The following is a 23949-nucleotide window of genomic DNA, read 5'->3' on the forward strand; positions in this document are numbered from 1 at the left end:
TTTCTCCCTCTCCCCATCCCTCTAGCTTCTTTTAAAAGTCTAATGTTTAAGCTCAACAATCTAGAGGTGAATGTAGAGCCGGGCAAGATGAATCAGTGCTGAAGGAAGCAATCCTAGCTGGGAAAATTTGAAGATTAGAGGAGCAGTAGAATTGATGCTTAATGTTTCTTAGATCGCTTCTGTCCTAAGTATCTATTGATGTTTTTAGAGTTTCAATTATAGAATGGCAGAATGATATAACTTGGGAAAGAAATCAATTCAGGCATTAATAATAAAACTTAATAAAAGCAATTCATTAAGAGAAATCGCCAATTCTGAGTCTCTTAGTGGACTCTTCCCCCATAAAGAAGGAAATGAACAATAATGGTCCTGAAAGAGCAGCATTTATGTGGCTAGCATGCTACAGCCCCCGTGGTAACACTGCAGCTTGGAACAATGCGAGGGGCGTCACAGACGGACACAGGAATCCTGCCTGCCTCCTTTTGTTTTAGCTTTGATGTTTCCTGTTTCCTGGATTTATTATGTTATTAAATACTATAACTTGCTGGATTGTAATATAAAGTAATAAAAAGTATACAAATCTCAAATCTACAGATGAATTTTCAGAGATTTCAACACGAAAACAGCCACATCTGTGCAGGCAAGAGTTTGGCAAACCCTTGTCCACAGTCCGAACTCACCCAATAATTTTTTATAAGTGACGTTTTCTAGAAATATCACATACACACACCCTTACACACAAATATATCCTGCAATTAGGGCAGGTGGAGAGAATACCCATGTACATGCTAAAGTGTTGAGCTGTTACTTAAATATTCTAGTTGGTATATAGTAGCATCTCACTGTGGTTTTAATCTGAAGTTACGGTAACTAATGTCACTAAATATCTTCCATATTCTTATGATCATTTGGATAGTCTCTTTAAATTTCCATCAAGACCCATGATTAGGGGGGGCATATAGAGCTATTTACATATTATAGATATGAGTCCTGTATTAGTTGTTTTTGTCATTACTGTGGGAAAAATGTCTATTAAGGAACAAGTCAGTGAAGGAGAGGTTTGTTTCAGTTCCCGGTATGAGGGACATGGTCGCTATGGCAGGCAGAAACATAGTGGGTTGGAAAGAGAGCCACACTCTAAATATTAACCATCCACCCCAATAACCCACTTCCTCCAGTTACACTCTGCTGCCTACAGCAGTTCTCAACCTGTGGGTTATGCCCCACATAGGGGCCATGGTCCTTTATCAGATGTCCTGCATATCAGATATTCACAGTACGATTAGTAACAGTAGCAAGATTACAGCTATGAAGTAACAGTGAAATAATTTTATAGTTGGGGGTCATCACAATGTGAGGAACTCGATTAAAGGGTCACGGCGTTAGGAAGGTTGAGAACCACTGGCCTAAAGGCTCCACAATCCCCCACAGTAGTACCACCAGCTGGAGACCACATGTTCAATCACAGATGTGTAGATATATGTTAGGCCATCAAGTGTCAGATAACATGGCTGCGTGTCAAGTGTCTTTTCATGGTTGAGGGCTTGTCTTCTTGCCCTTAATGCTATCTTCAGATAAGCAAGTTTCAACTTGTTCCTATTCAAAACTAGTTCCAACTAATTTTGCATTTACATTCCAATTTCTGTGTTAAAAACAACAGCTTTGACTGGGGTCTTCCCTGGAATTTAGTTTAACCCCCAAGACAGTTTGAGCAATACTTACATTTTTTTCCAATCCATGAATAGGATATACCCCGGCATTTGTCTTTGTACATTTTCCTCAGTCGTTTTAGTATGAAAGATTTGTACTGCTAAGAACTTGATACATTTCACTGCAATCGCAACTAATGTCTCTTTCACAGTTCCTCTGTTTGTGTAGGATTTGTTGGTTTGGGGAATAGGGTTTCGTCTGTTGTTTTTATTCTGAGGATTCAACCCAGAGCCTGTGAATGTTAAGCACAAACGCTAGCACTGAACTGCCTCTGTGGCCCTACTTTTGTTTTTTATTTTGTTGCAACTACATAAAGCATGTTGACCTCACATGAAGTAAACCTTCTGGAAACTAACATCAACTATAATTCATAGATTTCTTTTAGACTTTTCTATGTGTTCTTCTACATCATCTACAAATAACGATCATCAGCAAGGCAGTGGTGGCGCACGCCTTTAATCCCAGCACTCGGGAGGCAGAGGCAGGCAGATCTCTGTGAGTTCAAGGCCAACGTGGTCTACAAGAGCTAGTTCCAGGACAGCTAGTTACAAGGCTACAGCCATCTCAAAAAAAAAATAAAAAAAAATAACCAAACCAAACAAATAATGATAATAGTATATTTTCCTTTCTAACCACAAACGTTTGGGCTAACCTTGCTTCACTGCCCTACAACCATGCATATAATGCTGGCACGGGCATCCTTGCTTCTAACAGGAAGGCAAAAATGTTCACTACGTTACCACTGCTAATAATGTCATCTACATTTTTATGCACTTGAGTAAAGAAGTGTTCTGATATATCCATGTTTCTGCAAGTCATCATTATAAGCTTTACTTTTACCTAACGGGCTGGCTTTCTTCGTCTTCCAGATCTCTCGTCATTGTCTTTATATGTCGGTCAGTGAACCAGCATATTTAGGGCCAACAAATCCCTTCCATACACAAACCACTGCGGTGTGTATGTAAGAAAGAGACACACAGTGAGGTCCCCATTCCCACTTTCACAACGCCCCGCATAATAAAGGAAAAGAGAGAAAGCGACAAAGGCAAATAAAATTCATTCTCAGCTACCGCAGAAGCTACGGGACGAGGGCGTATTTGAGCTTTAACCTTAAAAGAATTGAGTCTCATCAATTTATGAAGAGAGACATTAAGTGTATGTGTGACTCACAATACCCAAAGCCCAGTGTGGCCAGAGCAGAGGATTTTTTTTTTTTTTTTTACAAACTCTGGGGCATGATGGATGGTTGAACTTGAATCTTAGAAATCTGCATGGAAGAATCACTAAGATCTCGGAATGGCGTGGAGAAAAGGGGGAGTTGGTCTGTAGGTGGCGAGAACCTTCTGGAGCATTTCTTGTAGGGAGATGATGAACAACGGCCTGGAACCAAGATTTCATGAGACTGGTAACAGTGCAGAGGGGGAAAGGGGGTGAAAGGTAGGAGAAACAGCACCATAGTCTGAACTCAAGTAGGGACTGTGGGAAAGAAGGAGAAGTGGGGTACAGTTATGAAGAGTCATTGATGGAACTTGGAGTCTGATGGGTCTGGAGTCTGAACACACAGAGATCTAGCTTCTACCAAAGAGGACCATGGGCAGGAAGAATGTGAAAAGACCATTGTATCGGGGTGTGCCATGTTAGCATATCTGAAGTATTATATGTTTGGAAATATACATATACCCTATTTTCAATATTCCACCCACTAATTTTAGTATTCTTCCATGGCTGTAACTTTAATGTAAAATTGAATTAGGGTGGCTTTCCCTTTTTTCCATTCCTTCTATGTTTATGAGTTAAATTCTGCCATGAAGAAGAGCCACACGGTGTTGCTTGTGTGTTTCCGGTTTGTATTTATTAGTATGTTGATATGTCTTTGTTGATAGGACTTTGACAGTCTTTGGGTGATGATCACTGCAGTGATTTTGTTGATCCTGTTATCCCAGCTCCGGCTGCTGGCAGTGCCTACGCACTTGTCCACTGACGTGCCCCCATCGTTCACCGAGTATTTCTTTATTGTCTCGTGGCATAAGACAATCCAGTCTCCTCTTGTGTTTTCCCCTGCTCCTAGAATCAAACTCTGCCAAGAAGCCCCGGTCCCATTAATTAGTGAGTGACTAGAAAGTATTGGGATCTGAGATAAGCTTTTTACCACTCAGCTCCCATTGTTCTCGGGACCAGGAAATACCTCTGCCCTATGGCCGTCTTCTTGTGAGAGAGGTTCCTTCAGCTTATGATTGGAGGAAAATATGAAGACGCAATGACGCATTCGGATGACTGTCGTTTCGAAACAGCGACGGAAGCTAACACACATTATCTCCCTTTCCCCTCCTAGTCCTTCAGTTCGGATTCACGACCATCTTTGTGGCAGCTTTTCCTCTCGCACCACTTCTGGCCTTACTGAACAACATCATTGAAATCCGACTTGATGCTTACAAGTTTGTTACACAGTGGAGAAGGCCTTTGGCGTCGAGGGCCAAGGACATAGGTAAGATATGCTTTCCTGAAAATATGAAACGTCTTGTAAGGTAAAATTTAAAAGCCCGCCTGGGGCGGTGACACCCCTTTGATCCCAGCCAGCATTGGAAGGTCAGAGGCAGTTGGATTTCTGTGAGTTCAAAGCTTACTTGGTCTATATAGTGAGTTCTAGGCCTTCCAGGGCTGTCTCAAAATAAATAAATAAAAGCTATGCACTTTAGGAATCCTTAATGTTTGCATGTAACAGGATTCAACGGATTTTTGAAAGAAAAAAAAATTATGTTGGTCTTAAATAATATTGTACAAGAAATAAAGCTGATTGTTTAGATTGGCTTAAATTTCCAGTGTTTTATGAACTTATGCTTAGATTCTTGGTTTGGATGTTTCTACTGTAAGATGTTAGACCCTAAATTTTCAATCCATCCCTTTCAAAAATAGACCTTCTGTTTGCCCCACCATTACCGCCCCCACATTCCTCGATGTTTTCCTGACTCGCCTAAAGCAAAACCTGGTCTCTCTGCTGACAGAAATGAGCTGTGGTCTTTGACCAGAGATACTGTTGAGTTAGATGCCACGCTCTCAGGAGTGACTGTGATAGAGATCGTCTGACCCAGGTCGGCATCCAGTCCCGAGAACAGGGCGGGCACCACCCAGTGAGTGTGGCTGGGAACTGGGCGCAGACGTTTCTTTCAGAGTGGCCTCTCTTAGCCTTGTGCATTGGCTTGGGCCAGCACATCAGGGTAGTCGGCAAAGGTGAACAGAAGGGAACCTGGTCAGGACCACTGAGGGGTTTCCGGCCTGTTAGGGGCTTGACACTGTGTCCTGATCTTATCAGATGGCATAGGAGTAGGGACTTCCTGGCCAGAATTCTTTGGCTTCTGTCTAACGTTAACCAATAAGCTGTAAGAACGTTGACGTATGTATACGGAACTACAGAAATTCCTTTCATTCCAAACTGTTTGGAAACAACAAACTCTGACTCCTCGTTGCCAGAGGCATCTGGAAAGGTAAAAAGGACTGTCTGTCACAGGTGGTGGTGTTTTTCACTCTTCCTACCACTGGAGGCACTAATAGCACATTTTTATTCCAACAGGAATCTGGTATGGAATTCTCGAAGGCATCGGAATCCTCTCTGTTATCACGAATGCATTTGTCATAGCAATAACATCTGACTTCATCCCTCGCTTGGTGTATGCTTATAAATACGGACCTTGTGCGGGCCAAGGAGAAGCCGGGCAAAAGTAAGTGCCGTGAGATGATTACGAAACTTGGTTGGGCCATTGTGCGGTGCCGGACACTGAGAGAGAAGCTTTTATGCTGGGGCCGTGACACACACAAGCCCAGACAAGGCCTGTGGTATGGGAAGTGAAACCACATCATTACACTTTCGGCCAAAGAAAACATCCCATTTACGAAAGGATCAGGGCTCAAACAAGTCGGACAAGTTTCAGATAGCATCTCACGGGGAGGGCAGCGGTTGCCTTTCCCTCTCACTCCTGCCGACTCCGAATTCAGACGTGGGTGAGATCCAAACGTGTGTACGGAGCGAAAACAGCATGCGTCCTCCTGTACCGTGTAGTTATGGAAAGGCTATGAACTAATAACAAGGTAATGACTACCTGAGATTCGCACTGTCATGGTGTGCAGACTGCAGATTTTCCCATGGGGACTGTGGAACCCTGAACCTAGGACACAGTAGGTACTCAGTGAATGTCTGTAGGGTATGAAGATTAATTTTTCCTAGCTGTAATCTTACCCATACCTGTGTCTATATTTTGCCAGTCAAATTAAGGCACGCTCCTGTGGTCTGAGGTTCAGACTAGAGTATATGTAATCAGATAAAACCTACGCATCATTATAACATGCCACCTAGGTTTTATTTCTATGCAAAAAAGCTTACATTAACAGTCCCTAAAGCCACAATAATAATCTAACTCTAATTGTGGCGTTTAGATATCTGCCTAAGGCCTTTGCCCAGAAAAATCATCTGACATGGCCTCGTAGCTACAGTCCTGTTCCATGGTTTACAGTCTGAGGGAAATTAATTTGTTCCCTAAGCCACCGTAGGCAAATAGAGTAACTCACCTGGGCTAAACGAACCTAACCAGGATCCAGTTTCATCATTAATCCCACACAAATGCACTAAGGCCTGGATAATTGGGTGGTGTGTGATAAATCTCACAATCCAGGCATCTGAAGAGACTCCCATGCTGTCTTCTGTAACAGTCATGGGCCCATTAAACTCTGATTATCTAGCAACTTTAAGTGAGCATACCAGTACTTTATGACAAAGACCTAAAGACTTGGATTAGACTGCCCAGGCATGGCTTCCCACCACCCGCATTCTCTGCCTGACTTAGCCTGAAGCTTTCCTTCATGGCAGCCCCATCCGTTCTGCATTTGAGTCTCAGAACAACTCAGGGCGGGATGCGCATTGTTTTCCTCTCCCTGGAGAGCAGAGGGTCAGTCAAGGGGGCTAATGCCTCCGTAATTGCTGGATCCCGCACACAGGTAGAGCCACGCCCACACAGGCCTCTCCATCCTTAGCTCCAAGGCCTCACGTGGCTCTCTGGCTGCCCTCACTGTAAACCTTCTGAGTTTTGGCCTCAACCGGCGAAGGCTTTGCTCCTTCCCAAGTTCTTAGAGTGGAGCCTGTAACTGGTTTTTGGAGAATCAAACAATGAACTGGGAACAGATTTATCAAGTTGATAAGGAACCAGAGCTTTCAAAGTCCAGCAGCCTACCAGACTGATAGTAGGTGAAGTCTCATGGTAACTAGATTTTACCTACTAGGCTTTGGTTCCATTTTATTCGATTATTCAGCTCTCGACACTTTCTTTGCAAACTTTTTCCTTTATGAGCCATCTGTAACTTTCCAGGCTGTACCTCTTGTCTCTAATCCATTGGCCGTTATTCTTGTTCTCGTGTGTGTGTGTGTGTGTGTGTGCGTGCGTGCGTGCGTGCGTGCGTGTGTGTGTGTGCGCGCGCGCATGTATGTTCATGAATGGCTCTGTAATAGCAGACAACCTATTACTTCACAGTGACTCTTTCCCCCTCTTTCCTCTTATCGTTTTCTTTTTCTGATTTCTCCTCTGCCTCCTCTGGTTCTTCTTTCAATTTGGAAATGATCTAGAAATATAAAAAAAAAAAAAGCTTACAGAGTAGAAGCACCATAAAATCCCAGGAAGCTGTAAATCTTTAAAAAAAAAAAAAGCTTACAGAGTAGAAGCACCATAAAATCCCAGGAAGCTGTAAATCTTTGTGATGCAGACACAGCTAGGCTCGAATCCCACTTGTGCTTTAAGCCCGCTGTAGAAATGGCACATTTCAATTTAAATTGAACCTCAATCAAAAGTTTTCTATCCAAGCCCGTCACTGTGCCTCTCCAGGGCTCTGTGTTACATCAGTGCCTCCTCCTTACTGTTGGCTGAACTCACCTTGGCTCCTCCATGGATGACAGTTTCACCCGTGTGCCTTGTGTCCTTTGTTTCCTGTGACCTTTGTCCCTATGACGGCACTTTTAGGTCTGCCTAATGTTCCTGACTCTCCTACTGGTTCCATACCCAAGCAGATTGCAGACAGCTTAACAAGAAGAAACAGTTCTTTCATGTCTCATGGGATAGAGTCACTTTCATGGCGTGGGTGCCCAGCAGTTGAGTGTTCAAGGCTGCTGGTAGGAAGAGCGTCTGTTTTAGCCAGGTTTGAGAAGAAAAGACATGATTCGAGGCAACATTTTCTACACATTGCATGCACAAAAACCTTGCAACTGCATTCCTCTTGCTGCATTCTTCCTCGTCGTCTTCTGCAGCTGCAGCTCAGGCTGCTCATTGTTGAAGAATCCACCTCCTCCTCCTCCGGGGCGAGGCCACCTCCTCTCCTGGGGTATCTTTACATGGGGCCCTTAGATGGGAACTTGGGGAACTTCTGAGCAGGCGTTATGATTCAGGATCTTGAATGGGATACAGAATACCCTTGGCCTTAGAACTACCATGTGAGGTATGCATAAAAAACAGATGCCCTTGTTTAGTTATGAAGTCAAAGCAGCCCTTCTGCAGAAACAGTGATGCCATAAAGAGTTAGCGCCTTGATCGAGGACTCTGTGCTCATCACAGAGTTAGACACAATCATATCTCAATGAATGATAGAGAAGATGTTTGTGCCAATCCTATAATCACTTCTGTACTCATCTTATTAGCCTGAGACACTTTATCTATAAAACACATTTGCCTTTAAGTACATAAACCCAATCTTATTTCCCCTGGCATTTCCGACCTTTGATTTCTGTTCCCAGGCTTGTTAGTGTCACAAGACAAACACCTCAAAGGCAAATGGCAGAGCTAATTCAAAGACATTCAGCAGCAAGCTTGATCTGAAATCGACAAACATGAAAGCCAGCTTCTGGTTCTGTTCCCCACCACCACCACCATAGCAGTGATAATGACCCCTGCTGCACCCCCCTGTCTTGTCCATTAAGGGATTAAAAGCAATCAGTAACTGATGTTTTTAAAGGAGAATTCTCACATTTAAAGACTTGGATTGTCTTCCAAAGTTACTTGAGAGAAGTCCGTGTCCTGATCCAAACAATGCCTTTGGAGTCTCCTTCTAAGTCTCCTTTCTTGGCAACGCTTTCTGAGCCGTCTACCGGCCCTTTAAGAAAATGTCCTTCACAATTATGTGAGACCTTTCTTGGCCTGGTACTGTCTTGGGCGGTGCCTCTCATTTCTCTCTGCTCATCGCGATAACCTCATCTTCTCTCTCTCTCTCTAGAAATGGTGGTAGGGAGGCAGAGCATTTGCCAGCAAACCAAGTGATAGTCATGGGATCCGCTTGCCCTTTGTGGCCCTCCAGTTGTGCCAGTAGGTCAGTGAGCTGGTGGACGGGCACCACTGGCTGAACCGGACACCCTAAAGTGTACGTGAAGTCTCATCTCCCTACATTCATAACCAACAGCTTTTGGATGTGGCAGCAATAGGACTTCACCATTGTGAAAAGAAGCAGGGAGCCTGTCTAAACAGTTCAGTACACATGGCCCTTCTCCTGTCGGGTGGGATGGAAATGACAGAAGATAACCATGTGCTTATATCCTAGGTTCACTTTCAGTCTATGTACATGTGACTAGCCACCCACAGGAGACGCATTTTCATCACGGGTTTGTGCCCGGTGTGACATGAATATGTTTAATAAATAGGTTCGCAGATCTCGTCTCTTCCTTTCTTTAGGCAGAGGATAGAGGATATCTTTCATTAGACAGCTGTTTCGTTTGAATTTTAGATTTTTGTCGATGGACATTTTAAACAGAACCAACCGATAACAGCTTTAATCTCCGTAAAGTTTTGGAGCTGCTTTGTAAGATAAGAGTGCAGGCCAGGCTTTCGGTTCCCAGACCACTGCTCAGCTCCTAAGGCGAGTCTACTAAAGTCTGTGTGTCAGGCCACTGGCTCCCACTCAGCAACAGCCAACAATCACCAAGGTGCTGGTACGTCTTCATGTCACGTTCTAGGCAGCTTCTTCGTTCGTCCTCCAGCCCATCCTTCCGAGGAGAAGGGGGTGAGGACTGGGGAATGCCACACCCTTCTGGCCATCTCTTTAACCCACAAGTGTCTGGACAAATGGTTCTTTAAGCTCAGTTCATTTTCCTAAAAACAAAAGCGCAGTGGTCTGTCCTGACCATGGTAGGAAGAAGCCATGTGCTGTGGGAATTGCTTGCGTCACCATTTTGGCTTAAGATTCAGCAGTTTAGGATCCTCCCATCAGACATAATAGTGAAGAGACTCTGAAGACCGTGGTTCATCCATTCCATAGTATGTGCTGACCTACAAAATGCAAGGTGTACATAAAATGAGTAACCATTGCTTGCAACTGTCTTGCTGTTGACTAAATATAGTATTGATATAGATGCTTTGGCTATACAGGGTCATTTAATCCCTACTCGAGCCTATGTGGTGGACATTTTATTCCCACTTAAGAATTACAGGAGGTGGAGCCAGAGAGGTAACTCAGCAGGCAAAGGAGTTTGTGACACACGCCTTGCAACCTGAGTTCTAGCTCCCGAATTCATGAAAATCTGGAAGGAGGGATTGGACTCGGCAAAATTGTCCTCTTCCCTCCTCAGATACCCCATGGCATGTGTACCACAATGCATGTGCATGTGTCATATTCTCTCCCCCTTACACACACACACACACACTAATAGTAATAATGATGAATACATTATTATTATTTTTTTTTTTTTGGTTTTTCGATACAGGGTTTCTCTGCGGCTTTGGAGCCTGTCCTGGAACTAGCTCTATAGACCAGGCTGGTCTCGAACTCACAGAAATCTGCCTGCCTCTGCCTCCCGAGTGCTGGGATTAAAGGCGTGCGCCACCACCGCCCGGCTGAATACAATATTTTTAATTAAAGAATTATATAGTGTGAATATGAACCAAGTACAATTGTATGAAAATGCTGCAGTGAAACCCCCAAGTTTGTGCTCTAACAAAGATCAGGAGGCAGGAAGCTGACAGAGTGATCGTTAGAATGACTGACCCCATCTAGTCCAGGACCATCAGTAGAACCTCAGACATGGAATTTTCCTCCCATCAAGTCAATTAAATCCCATGTTTCTGGATTTCAACAGGGCACAAAACTGCTAGATCCTAAAATTAAAATATAAATCGATAAAATCCCACATAAGGTACCCACCCTACTCCCACGACCCTACAGTTCCAGGAAGAGAGTAGGGGCACTTGAGTGAGAAGGGGTGAGTCATGCTGACTGCGAGGAAGGACACTTTCTCGGAATAGGTGTTATTTCAGTTGGCCATGGAATGATAAGTATAATATTTACTCTTCCATACAAAGGAGCAGGAGTTCCAAAGGAAATCCAAGCACAGGCGTGGAAGCCTATAATCTATTCCTGGCATGAGCAGGGCTATAGGGGGAGGATGTACGTTGAAGAGGAGGACTAAGTGAGTTAGGGATCAAGAGAAGGACCACCGGAGTAATGATCCAACCTGTGTTCTCATTCAGGTGCATGGTTGGCTACGTGAACGCCAGCTTGTCTGTGTTTCGAATTTCCGACTTTGAGAACCGTTCTGAGCCAGAGTCTGACGGCAGTGAGTTCTCAGGAACTCCCCTGAAGTACTGTAGGTGAGTGTAAACCCCTGCAGGTGAGTGTGAACCCCTGCAGGTGAGTGTGAACATTTGCAGGTGAGTGTGAACCTCTGCAGGTGAGTGTGAACCCCTGCAGGTGAGTGTGAATCCCTGCAGATGAGTGTGAACCTCAGAAGGTGAATTTGAACCCCTGCAGGTGAGTGTGAACACCTGTAGGTAAGTGTAACCTCTGCAGATGAGTGTAGGCCTCTGTAGGAGAGTGTGAATTCCTGCAGGTGAGTGTGAATCCCTTCAGATGAGTGTGGACCTCAGCAGGTAAATGTGGACCTGAGCAGGTGAGTGTGACCCCTGCAGGTGAGTATGAACCTCAGCAGGTGAGTGTGAATCCCTGCAGGTGAGTGTGAACCCCTGCAGGTGAGTGTGAACCTCGGTAGGTGAGTGTTGACCTCAGTATGCTTTCTGCCTGCTGAACTCGTTCTATCATGGAAAGGTTTGGCTGACCCTCTTCTGGCTGAGTTAGTTTAAAGCAGTGGTTCTCATAATCAAAATATACTTTATGAAAAAAAGTCTATTTTCACTAAAAGAAAAAAATCACCCAGTGTGTGGACAGAAAATGTCTTAAAAGTTTTGGTTGATTCAAAAAATAAAATAAAATGAATTGCTAGGAAAAAAAAAGTTTTGGTTGAGTATATGCATGATTAGTGTAGTAACTAGGTTCTGGAAAACAAAGGGTAAATATAATTTATGTTCCCTGCCCAGAAAACCAGGCTTCAAACAGAATAAAGGTAATGAATGACCTCATGGAACATGTTACAGCAGCAATATAAATCTTGTTATTTCCTTATTTTTTTTTCAAGCAAGGTTTCTCTGTGTAGCCTGGCTGTCCTGGAACTCACTCTGTAGACTAGGCTGGCCTGAAACTCAAGAGATCTGTCTCTCTCCTTCCTGAGTGCTGGGATTAAAGGCATGCACCATTTCCGCCTGGCTTAATTTTTTAATAAAAAATAGATAGCATAAAATAAAGCAGTGTCTCTCAATCCTGAGGGTATTGAAAATCAGGTGCTTTTTTTTTTTCATTTTTACTGTTCTTTGCTAATTTCACCCAGCCTACAGAATGGGAAAAGATCTTCACAAACACTGGAAGGGCTGATCTCCAAAATACACAAAGAACTCAAGAAATTGGTCATCAAAATAACAAATACTCCAATAAAAACAATGGGGTACAGGCCTAAACAGAGAACTCTCAACAGAGGAATTTTAAATGGCTGAAAGACAAATAAAGAAATGCTCAACATCCTTAGCCATCAGAGAAATACAAATCAAAACAATCCTGAGATTCCATCTTACACCTGTAAGAATGGCCAAGATGAAAAACACTGATGACAACTTATGCTGGAGAGGTTGTGGGGTAAAGGGAACACTCCTGCATTGCTGGTGGGAGTGCAAACTGGTCCAACCCCTTTGGATATCAATATGGCGATTTCTCAGAAAATTAGGAAACAACTTTCCTCAAGACCCAGTAATACCACTTTTGGGTATATACCCAAAAATTCTCAATAATACCACAAGGACATGTGCTCAACTATGTTCATAGCAGCTTTGTTTGTCGTAGCCAGAACCTGGAAACAACCTAAATGCCGCTCGACCAAAGAATGGATAAGGAAAATGTGGTACATTTACACACAGCAGAAAAAATAATGACTTCTTGAAATTTGCGGGCAAATGGATGGAGCTAGAAAACATCATATTGAGTGAGGTAACCCAGACACAGAAAGACAATTACCACATGTACTCACTCATAGGTGGTTTTTAGTCATAAAGCAAAGAAAAACAGCCTACAAACCACAATCCCAGAGAACCTAGACAACAATGAGGACACTAAGAGAGACATACATGGATCTAATCTACATGGGAAGTAGAAAAAGACAAGATCTCCTGAGTAAATTGGGAGTGTGGGGACCTTGGGGGGAGGGTAGATAGGGAGGGGAGAGGAAGGACAGGGAGCAGGGAAAAATGTAGACCTCAATAAAATCAATTTTAAAAAAAAAGGAAAGCAGCCGGGTAGTGGTGGCGCACGCCTTTAATCCCAGCACTCGGGAGGCAGAGGCAGGCGGATCTCTGTGAGTTCGAGGCCAGCCTGGTCTACAGTTGTGACGTTGAGAGTGACAACAAAATGTGCTCGTGTAGATTAAAGTTCCTGGGAGGATGCCCGACCCCACATAGCTCTTCAGCAAACACGTGCAGTTCAATGTCAACCCAAATGGGAGAGAATGAGGTTGGAGTAGGAAGGGGCTGTCAGTGGCACGCAGCAGAAACCCGTGCCAGCTGAGTCTCACAAATGGAACTATATGGTGTTGGGCAGCTGGGAGCGTCCAGAAGCCATGCAAAGTTGTTGTTTTGTTGTTTTCAATAATAACTGAGTGCTGAGAGTTGAGCACAGCCAGCAGCATATTATCTCCGCTGCTCTACTTCATTCTGTTTGCATTTTCCAAGATGTTCTCCTCCTCCCTCCTTCCTTCCTTCTGTGCCTCCCCATATAATTTGTGGTTGCTCCTAGCAGCTCCGTGGACTTAGGACTTAGTGATAACCCATTTAATAATAGTTGTAATGGACGTCCTGGTGGTGAGTCAGGAGTCTCCTGAGCTGAGGTTGAGGGAGTGGTAAATCCTACCCAACCCCATGGGTAAATACCCAGAGAAGACATACTCTTTTGGTGAGGAGGTTCAGGACAGGGTTTCAATGTGTAGCCCTGGTTGTCCTGGAATTTGTACTGTGGACCAGGCTGGCTTCGAACTCACAAAGACATGCTTGCCTCTGCCTCCAGAGTGCTAGGATTAAAAGCCTGTACCACCACTCTCCAGCTAGAAGAGATATTCTTTTACCAAAAGAAGAAATGCTGGAAAAACAGAGCAACGGATGGCTAGCATAAAGAAAGTTTTTGTTTGTTTACAAAATTTGTTCCCATGTATGAAGACTGCATAGTGAAAACGGAAGAGATTTGAGGACCTGAAGAACCAGACTTGCAATGCAACCCTCTCCTGTGTTTACAGGTATAGGGACTACCGGGACCCTCCTCATTCACTGGCACCTTATGGCTACACCCTGCAGTTCTGGCACGTCCTGGCAGCCCGGCTGGCTTTTATCATTGTGTTTGAGGTGAGTTTTCTCAAACAGTTCCTTTATTTCCCTTGGCATAATGAAATCTCTTGGAGTCATGCGTGTATGTACGTGGCAGGGCCTTTCCACACAAAGACTGACTTTCTAAAGTACCACGGCCATATACTGTGGCCCCTTTTTCCTCTTTGTCCTTCACTGCACTGTTGGAATTTTCCCAGGAAAGTTTCAGAGTCTTTCAGTAACCAATCAGCAATCGTAGGTCCTACGTTTAATATTCTAGGACTATGATTCATAACCTTTAGGAGAAATGCGGTTTTCCCACCCCCACTTCCAGAGGTACCGAGACATCCTGTTTGTGATGTCCTTTGTCACAAGCCCTTCAGGACGATGCAGGTGCTCACAGAGCGTTTGGAAGACATTGAAGGTGATCCACACCTGCTGCCTCTGTGTGTGTCAGGTCGCCTTACTTAAGCGCTGATTCCTGAAGAGTCAAAATAGACATACAAAGTCCCGTCTTCCTGGCAATTGCCTGCATTGTGATTCAATAGAAATCTATCAGGTAGATTTCTTTCAGGCTTTTAGGAAAATTCCGTATTTCTATAACTCCATTGATAATGTCATTTCCATCTCTTGTCACATGTGCTGGAGCCGCATTCATTCACACATTCACCACGGATGCCTTTGTTTGCACTGGAAGTTTCTTAAAACTTTGAGATAGCTCTCTCTTCGCGTCCCCCCTCACTCCAGACAGCCGAGGAAAGATGATTTAAGTTCCTCTCCTCTTTTTTTTTTTTCCGAAACAGGGTTTCTCCGTGTAACAGTTCTAGCTGTCCTGTCCTGGGACCAGCTTTTGTAGAGCAGGCTAGCCTTGAACTCACAGAGATCCACCTGCCTCTGCCTCCCAAGTGTTGGAGTGTTGTCATTAAGGGCCTGCGTGCCCACCACCTGGCCAGTCACTCTTTTTAAATATCTTTTCTATATTTGTTTATTTGCATGTGCATGCGTGTGTACGTCAATGCCAACGCGAATGTGCGGGGCTCCGGGGCAACCTATTGTAGTCGGCTCTTTCCTTCCTTCCACCATGTGGATCTGGAGGATGGAATTCTGTTTGTTAGGCTTGGTGGCCCTCTCACTGCCCTCAGCTCCTCAGAAGATATGTTTTCTGTGTGTGGTGGCGCACGCCTTTAATCCAAACATTCAGGAGGCAGAGGCAGGAAGATCTCTGAGTTCTAGGTCATCCTTGTCTACGTAGAGCTTTCTGGGCCCGTGATAGAGATTTATCTATCTACAAATAAATAAGAGCTAGATACGCTTAACCTAACACGGTCTTAATGTTTTTCAAACTAAATAAGAAAGGGTGCTACGGAGATGGCTCAGTGGCTAAGCGCTTTTGTATAAGCATGAGAGCCTGCATTTGAGTGTCCAGCACCAAGGAAAAAGCGAGGTGAGGTGGCACATGCCTAAAATCCCAATAAGGGAAGAAGCAAAGGCTCCAGACCCTCACTGATCTTCCACTATAACATAAACAGTCAGCTCCAGTTACAGAGAGAGAGACCTTGTCAACCAAAGCTATGGGAAAATATGGTAGAGGAAGACTCCCAGCATTGACTGCTTGGCCTCTACATACATACACAGTAACAAACACATCTGCACACACATGCACACACACATTGTACATAAAATGTCAGGGGTGGGGTTAAATTACTAAATGGCTTCTCATTTAGAGCTTTCCATACCCCTCCTGTATATTGTTATTAGCTGTTTAAGACACTAGAAGTAGGCAGAAAACCTCTTGATCTGGCAGAATTTGGTGCGAATTTCTGTGTCCCTGAGTTTTTTTTAAAGGAACTGAAGAATCCTTATCCCCATCCTCCAGAACAGCTTTAGTGTTGTTAAGTAGTTTTTGGAATTATAAGGTCCCTTATTCCCACTGTCGTCTGGTAGTTCATGGGTCACCAGGATATAGACAGACAAAAAATAACTGTGACTCTAGAATTCCAGAGATTCACATTTCAGGTAAAGAATGTGTGGCTCTTTCCCAAAAAGAGAAACATTTCTCTCTGAAATTACCATTTCCCTAGGCCCCTGGGTGACCTGGCAAGGTTTATAAGGCATTTAGCAATCCACACGGAATTTTCAAACTAATTCTGTCTTGCATAGCATCATTTTATAGGTGAGTGGGTTGAGGCCCAGAGGAGTTGAGTACCCTACACTCAGGTGGACAGTTGGCTCCTAAGCAATGAAAACGGTCAGGCCAAGACTCGCTTCTAGGGTTTCTGCTTTCCTAGTATCCGTTAAACATCCCTCCCCATCTTCTCCCTCTGGTCCTCCTCTCTAGACGGTGTCAAGAGACCAAGTTCAGTTCTCCCCTGACCTTTATCCCTGCAGTGTACGCCTCCCCCAGCCTCCTCGCACTCCCACACGTCCCGACCACGCCTTCTGATTCTGTTGTGTTCTCTGTTGCGTTTTTTTAGCACCTCGTGTTTTGTATAAAGCACCTCATTTCCTATCTGATCCCAGACCTCCCGAAAGATCTAAGGGATCGAATGAGGAGAGAGAAGTACCTGATCCAGGAGATGATGTACGAGGCCGAGCTGGAGCGCCTCCAGAAAGAGCGGAAGGAGAGGAAGAAGAACGGGAAAGCACACCACAACGAGTGGCCATGACCAGGTGGGTGGCCGGTGTGCCCCAAGGGAAGCCACAGTCAGGTCAGGTGGGGATCGGCTGCTTCGAACATCCAGAGAGACCAAGTATAGAGTTTTCACTAACAAAGGTTTGCTGTGTGACATTTTGTTCTTTTGGCTTTTTTTTTGGGGGGGGGGTTCTTCCACCCAAATAAATCACACACAGAGTCGTTTTATTTTTAGTTATGAATGCCTGACCTTAGTTTGGCTTGTTTCTTGCCAACTTTTCTTAAATTATCCCAGGTACCTTTTGCCTCTGGGCTTTTTCTGTATACTTCTTTCTTCTTGGCTTGCCGTGTGTAGCGGGGTGGCTGTCCCCCTGATGTCCCCCTACTTTCATTCTCTTATTGCCCCTTCTCTCCCCACCCAGATTTCTCCTATCCTATCCTTGCTCCTACCTTACTATTGACCATTCAGCTCTCTATTGGGACCATCAGGTGGTTTAGACAGGCACAGTAACACAGCTTCACAGAGTTAAACAAGTGAAGCGTAAACAGAAGTCACACGCCTGAAAAGAATATTCCCCAGCAAGGGCTAAAATAAGCCCCTTAGACGCTCCCCAAGCCAGCTTGTTTCCCTAATTGTTACAACCCAATCCCTACCCCCCACGTGATCAGGCTACCTTCTTTCTTGCCAAATTCTAGACCGGGAGTCAGGGTCTTTTTTGGTTGAGCCAGATAAGTTAAACCTTTCTCTCCCTTCTGATCCAACCAGACTGTTCTCTTTCTATCCCCAGGGTTGCAGGCCCCTTTCTTTTGGTAGAAGTCAGCATCTCCACTCTCTCCCACCATGGGCTTTCCTTCTTCACCCACTCCTGTTCTCCAGATATCCAGAAACGCCCTCCAAGAGGTTTCCCAGAACTCCCAGCCCTTTGAGACTTAACTCCTAAACTCCTCTGATCACGCCCATTGGCACTATGTGCTAAGAGACAGGCCAATTTGTATTGTTAATCTGTGATCCTCAAAAGCTGTCTGCAGGCTTTCACAGCACAGTAGTAACCTCATTGTGGGTTGGAATTTTCATGCTCCCAATTATCTAGCGGGAGGCACATGATACCTGATCAGTATACATTCCATAATAAAAGTCAAATAAGCTGAAGCTGTATACATTGTATGGAAGCTCAGCAACCCCCTACACATCCTATCAAAAAGTTCTGAAACTTTCTCTCAAGTCAGTAACTGGTTATATGACCTTGACAAGCCCCCTGACTTCCCTAAGCCTACGTTCCCTCTGGAATAAACTGTTTACATGACCCTCTGTCCTCATAGTCCGTGAGGCTCATGTTCGGGAGGCAGAGGAGTCTTTGGCCTTTGGTGTTCTTCAATGTCTTCTTCTTTATTTGAGCAAAACCTTTGAATTTTATTTTTTCAAATAAAATTCCTTTTGCCTCCAAAGGAAAGCTGAGATGCAGAGGAAAGGAATTTCCTGTTGGCTAAGAGGCAACAGCTCTCTGCAGAGATGCATATCTGCATCTCGTTGATAGCAGAGATGTCTCGCTGCCTGTTGACAGTTCCAGGGGCTATCGCCGCTTTGATAAGAAGCTGGACGTGGAGGAGATAAGATAGACCCAAATCCTGCAGGAATAAACAACTGAGCTTCCACCTTGTACTCTGGCGCAGGATAGACTTAGGCTGATGAGAAGCTGCCATTCCCTGTGTCTACTCTTTGGCTGTGGCTGTGGTAAAATTACTGACCTTTTGGACGTCTACCTGTTGAACTAATCTAGTGTAGAATTCAAATGAGGCACTGCCCAGGTGGAATTTACCAAGCAGTAACACGCCACAGAGTCTCCAGCATGTGTGTTACCACTAAGCAGCACCATGTTGACCATGTTGTCGCCTGCAGATTCCATCTCTGCCTTTCACTTTCTGTGTGTGTTAAGGTGGAGAAGGGGAAGCAAGCAGAACTTTAGGGGGTGAGATGTTCTGGGTTTTAGCTTTCTGGGATTTTGGCATATGTTCTACCCTCAGAGCCCCTGGTTCATTTTAATCACCTCCCTAGCCGGGCGATGGTGACGCACGCCTTTAATCCCAGCACTTGGGAGGCAGAGGCAGGTGGATCTCTGTGAGTTCGAGACCAGCCTGGTCTACAGAGCTAGTTCCAGGACAGGCTCCAAAGCCACAGAGAAACCCTGTCTCAAAAAAAAAAAATCACCTCCCTGGGCCTTCTTTGGGGAAGAAAGGCTGAGTGTATCCAAGAGCTTTGGATGGGGTGGAAAGCAGACATCTCCACGGAGAACTGCTCCTGATAGATAACTCCGGTGGTCATAGAAAAGGCATAGGTGCATGGCATTGTCCTTAGAGGCCAGGCTGGGCTGCAAGGTGAGTGACACATCCTGGAAGAGTCTCTGCCTTCTCCACCACATCCTGCTTTCTGCCTGCTTCTCATCCTTATTTGAAAGCATGGTCTCTGTCTGTCTGTATTACCACAAGGGTCAGCAGGATTCCCGTTACTTCAGATTGTCTTTCTGACTCACTTGCCCTAAAGCAACTGTAATGTCTGTCCTTCCCTTACTCCCTTTGGGGTTCCGAATTCTTGGGATGCCTTCAGCACACAGTGAGTACTCGAACTATTGTGCACTGTGATGTAGAGATGGCCTAGGTGTGTTCCATCCTGATGCCTCTTCTCTTTCCAGGTGACGGTTGAGCTCCAGGCTAAAGTCCTGAATCTCGTTCACTTCTCCCAGCGGTGCAAAAGCACATGCACGTGAATGACTAGCGATGCACCCGCAGTGCATGCTGCAAGACACCGCCATGCAGCCGCAGACAGGGCGGCAGTCAGGGGAGGACCGAGGTGGAGTTCCGCTGTCGTGAAATCACGCTGCAGTCAGTCCAGCACAGAATTGCTATCTATCCATAGACCATTCTTGACCAAGCGAGCATGCACGTTATGGGCAGTTAACATTCTCAAAGTTTTTAAAAACCAAGGGGGAACTTGTATATTGGGCCTGTTTTTCCAGCCTGTTTGCTATCTTTTTTGCATTCGATCCCATGTGAATTTTACAGACACTGGGCTTTAAAAAAAGGGTATCTGGACACCTGGACACATTCCTAGAATGTCATCATGTCCTAATTCTACGTCACCAAATGACACAGACAAGACCCTGTTTACAACCTTTTCGTTCTTTTTTTTTTTTAAGTTCAGATCTTTCTGAGAAGATGATTCTCTATGACATATCTATAGCTATGTGTATGGCCATAGATGTATTTCTGTGTGTACATATGTATAGTCATGTATTCCTACATATGTACATACAAATGCAGAGATATATAAAGTACATAGGAGTTCCTTCCTTGTAAATAGCCAAAAACTACTGACATGAATGATGAATTTTCACATTTAAACAGTCACCAACACAAAGCCATGTTTAATGCTTGTATAATGTGATACAATAAAGTTTAAAATAAATTTATGCACCTGGAATATTTTCAGCTGACTCCTGAACGTCTGTTGTATTTTCTCCTTCTGGAATAAGAGGGATCACACCGTGCAATTTTTAATGCAAGCCTTCTTGCTTCTGCCATGCTACTTGTGTATTGCTCCAATTGTGTTTTTCTTCCTTGCCCATCTTTCTTGGGTACAGAGCAAATTGCGTAAAAAGATACCGCCAGCATAGTATGGCAGGGAGCCAGAAAGTGTACTCACCAATACTGAGAGCGTGTCTATGTCCCTGCCTGCTAGACTATATTGCACTAATTTTGAAGAACCACCTGTCTGGGGAGTTGAGCAGACACGGAGATAAATGCGTTTTAATTACTCTTCCTCCAGAGATGCAGAATCTTTTAAATTTGTTTGCACTGTGTGTGTTTGCGGTGTGCAACATTTGTTATAATCATATTGCTATGTCAAATTTATGTGCTCAAATTGTACCAGTCCACAGTTCTGTTAACAAAAATACTTAAGACTGGGTATTTATAAAGAATTCATTTGTTTATTCTTTCAATTATTTTTATTTAAATCACTGACTGCTTCAGAGTTTGAAATTTCAAGCTTGGATGGTTTGCGGAAGCCACCATTTGCAACAGAATGATAGAACAGTAAACAGGAAAGCAACTGTGCAGACAGACAGATAACCTTGTAAGACAGGATGAGGATGCCACAGAAATTCAGGAGTTGGGCTCTCTTGTTTTCAGTAGTACAAATCCCTAGGGTCCCATAAGGATGGCATTAAGTAACCTACATGTACCTCAACAGAACAACGGATAAAGAAAACACAATGGAGCGTTTCTTAGCTCTTTTAGTACTTTGATGAAACTCCCGAATGTGTAAATGAATGAGTCTCTGATCCTTGAACCTGCTTCTAGGGCCCTTTTATTTTTCTGTTGGCTTGTCTTGTTTGTGATTTCTGGCTATTATGAATAGAGCAGCAATGAACATGGTTGAGCAAGGGTCCCTGTGGTAGATGAAGCATCCTTTGGGTATTTGCTCAACAGTGGTACAGCTGGGTCTTGAAATAAACCAACTCTCACCTTTCTGATAAATCGCCATATTGATTTCCATGGTGGTCGTTCAAGTTTGCACTCCCACCAGCGATGGAGGCGTGTCCCCACACTCCAAATCCTCTCCAACATGAGCTGTCACTTGTGTGATTGATCCTAACCATTCTGACAGGTGTTGAGATGGAATCTCAGAGTCACTTGATTTGAACTTCCCTGATGGCTGGAATGTTGGTCATTTCTTTAAGTGTTTCTCTGCCATTTGAGATTTCTCTATTGAGAATTCTCTATTTCTATCTGTATTCCATTTTTTAAGTGGATTATTTGAGGTTTTAATATCTAGTGTCTTATAACAAGCCTGCCTGCTGAATCTGGGGGCATGGTCAGTCACAAGTGACTTTGCATAGGTGACAGGCCTGCAATAGTGTCCCCTGTATGGTTCCTACCATCTGTCGCACCACAGTGGCTCCTACTCGGCAATGTGTCCTTGAAGAGAGTATTGTTAGAAACCAGCACACACACACACATGCCAATATAGACACACATGCACATATGCACATACACACATAGGCACATACACATACACACAAGCCAATACAGACACACATGCACATAGGCACATACACACATAGGCACATACACATACACACAAGCCAATACAGACACACATGCACATAGGCACATACACACATAGGCACATACACATATACACACGCACACACCCATGCTTCCTCTCCATCATGAGAAAGACAGCTTGCTTGACTGTGGACTTCCAGCTATGATATCTTGCCTTGACACAGGCCCAAAACATGGACTGAAATCTGTACAGCAAAACACGCCTCTTATCTAACCTGGGTATTTGCTATAGAAAGAGAAAGCTGGGTACCACAGTGACCAATGAAGGCTAAAGGGAGGAAGTGGCTAGAAAGAGTTGAGACCAGCGAATACCTCACTTGGAGGGTGACTTCTGAACAGAAACCTGTAAAAATTCAAGGACTGATCACATACCCTATTACAGAGAGCTCCCCCAGGCAGTTCGACAACCTCGTGGCAGGGTGGGCTTTCCCAGGTCTGAGGGATGAGGGACCAGTGAGGCTAGGGTGGAGTGATGGAGATCAGAAAGGTAGTGTGCCACAGGTGGTGGGGTCTACAGTTTTCAAGCAGTGGCCCCCAAATGGAGAAAGCCCGTGCTTGTCACTCAGTCTGAGGACTAACCCCTCACTCAAACTGGGGGATGGTCACTCCTTGTTTCTGTGAGCAGTTAAGGAGCAAAGGGTCAGAGAAGAGACCCAGTGGCAATTTCTCCTGAAAACTCTGCTTTGAGTCCGCAGGAAGGGCCCCATCGCCTACCCCAGCAGATCGCTGATGGGGTGGATCTGAGTCCACTCAGTCCTTTCAAAGGTTGGTTGAGCTCGCAGATCTCAAAGTTCATGGCACCGCTGAAGTGGCCCTGTGCTTCCGACTCTGCCGAAGCTGGCTCATCATGACTGGAACATGGGAGAAGCGGTCAGACCGTGAGTGCAGCAGAGACGAGCGGCATTCAGCAGTCACATCGGAGGGCATCGCTGCCTGTGATATGAAGACCTGCTTCAGACACCACTTCCAGCAGACTCAGACATTCCCTAGGTATGCCACCCTGTGGGCCAAGCTTTCAGTCATGGCTGTTTGAGGTATAGTCAGCCAACATGTAAACCATAGCATTTCTGCCTTCGAGTATGTTCGTTCATTCAAATATAAAATGGTCCTCAAAGACAAAATTGTTCAAGGTCATTTGCTTTCAGTTCTCTGATTTATACACAGCATTTAGTTCGAGAGAGTCCTTTATGGAATAAATAGGGCAGGAATAATAAAGGCGGGTAACACTCCTTATATTCAGTCAGACACTTATTCCAAGAATAGACAACCACAAAGATTTTTATGGAAATTTTAATCAGTTAATTCAAAGGATTTGTAACCATATTTTATGTAGAAATATTCAACTTACCCCAAAATTTCACAGACATGGGACAAAAGTTAATTCTAAATGCATTAAGGGCATTCTTAAGAACTGCACGGTCACGCACTCAGGTGGCTGGGTTTTTAGTGGTGCGAAGAAGAAGCCGAGGGTCCGGCGCATGCTCCTCGGATGCTCCCTCATCTACTGAAGCAAACTGCATCCCCTGGGCTTGTCATAAATGAAATGAAATTGGGAAACCTTAACCGCCATGCATTTCATATCATCCTAGTGTGTCTTCAGACCATCCTGGTATGTGACCAAATTAGACACCAAGTGGAGAAGCTGAGGTGGCCTAAGACTGGACTAAATGCCCCCTATTTGTGAAAATGTCTTAACGTCTTCAGACTTCTCTGAAACTGTGTGGTCGCTATCCAGCATGACAATATCCGCAAGCTCGTGGTGTTTTCAGAGAGAAACGTCCAGTTGTTGACGTCTAC

At 44.5% G+C, this 23949-nt stretch overlaps 1 protein-coding gene across 11 annotated transcripts in view; it reads left to right on the top strand.

The window, feature by feature from the left end:
- Ano4 (anoctamin 4) overlaps positions 1 to 20492 on the top strand; it is a 251949-nt gene extending 231457 nt beyond the window's left edge. For all 11 annotated transcript variants that reach the window (XM_026784526.1, XM_026784525.1, XM_026784523.1 and 8 more), the window contains 6 exons: positions 4043 to 4195; positions 5279 to 5426; positions 11196 to 11315; positions 14330 to 14435; positions 16871 to 17066; positions 19716 to 20492. In XM_026784526.1, coding sequence (XP_026640327.1) covers positions 4043 to 4195; positions 5279 to 5426; positions 11196 to 11315; positions 14330 to 14435; positions 16871 to 17062 — 719 coding nt within the window. In that variant the 3' untranslated portion in view covers positions 17063 to 17066; positions 19716 to 20492. The remainder of the gene's footprint in view (positions 1 to 4042; positions 4196 to 5278; positions 5427 to 11195; positions 11316 to 14329; positions 14436 to 16870; positions 17067 to 19715) is intronic.
- The last annotated feature ends 3457 nt before the right edge of the window (positions 20493 to 23949 follow it).

The sequence above is a fragment of the Microtus ochrogaster genome, chromosome 24 (genome assembly GCF_000317375.1).
Source record: "Microtus ochrogaster isolate Prairie Vole_2 chromosome 24, MicOch1.0, whole genome shotgun sequence".
Taxonomy (NCBI): Eukaryota; Metazoa; Chordata; class Mammalia; order Rodentia; family Cricetidae; genus Microtus; species Microtus ochrogaster.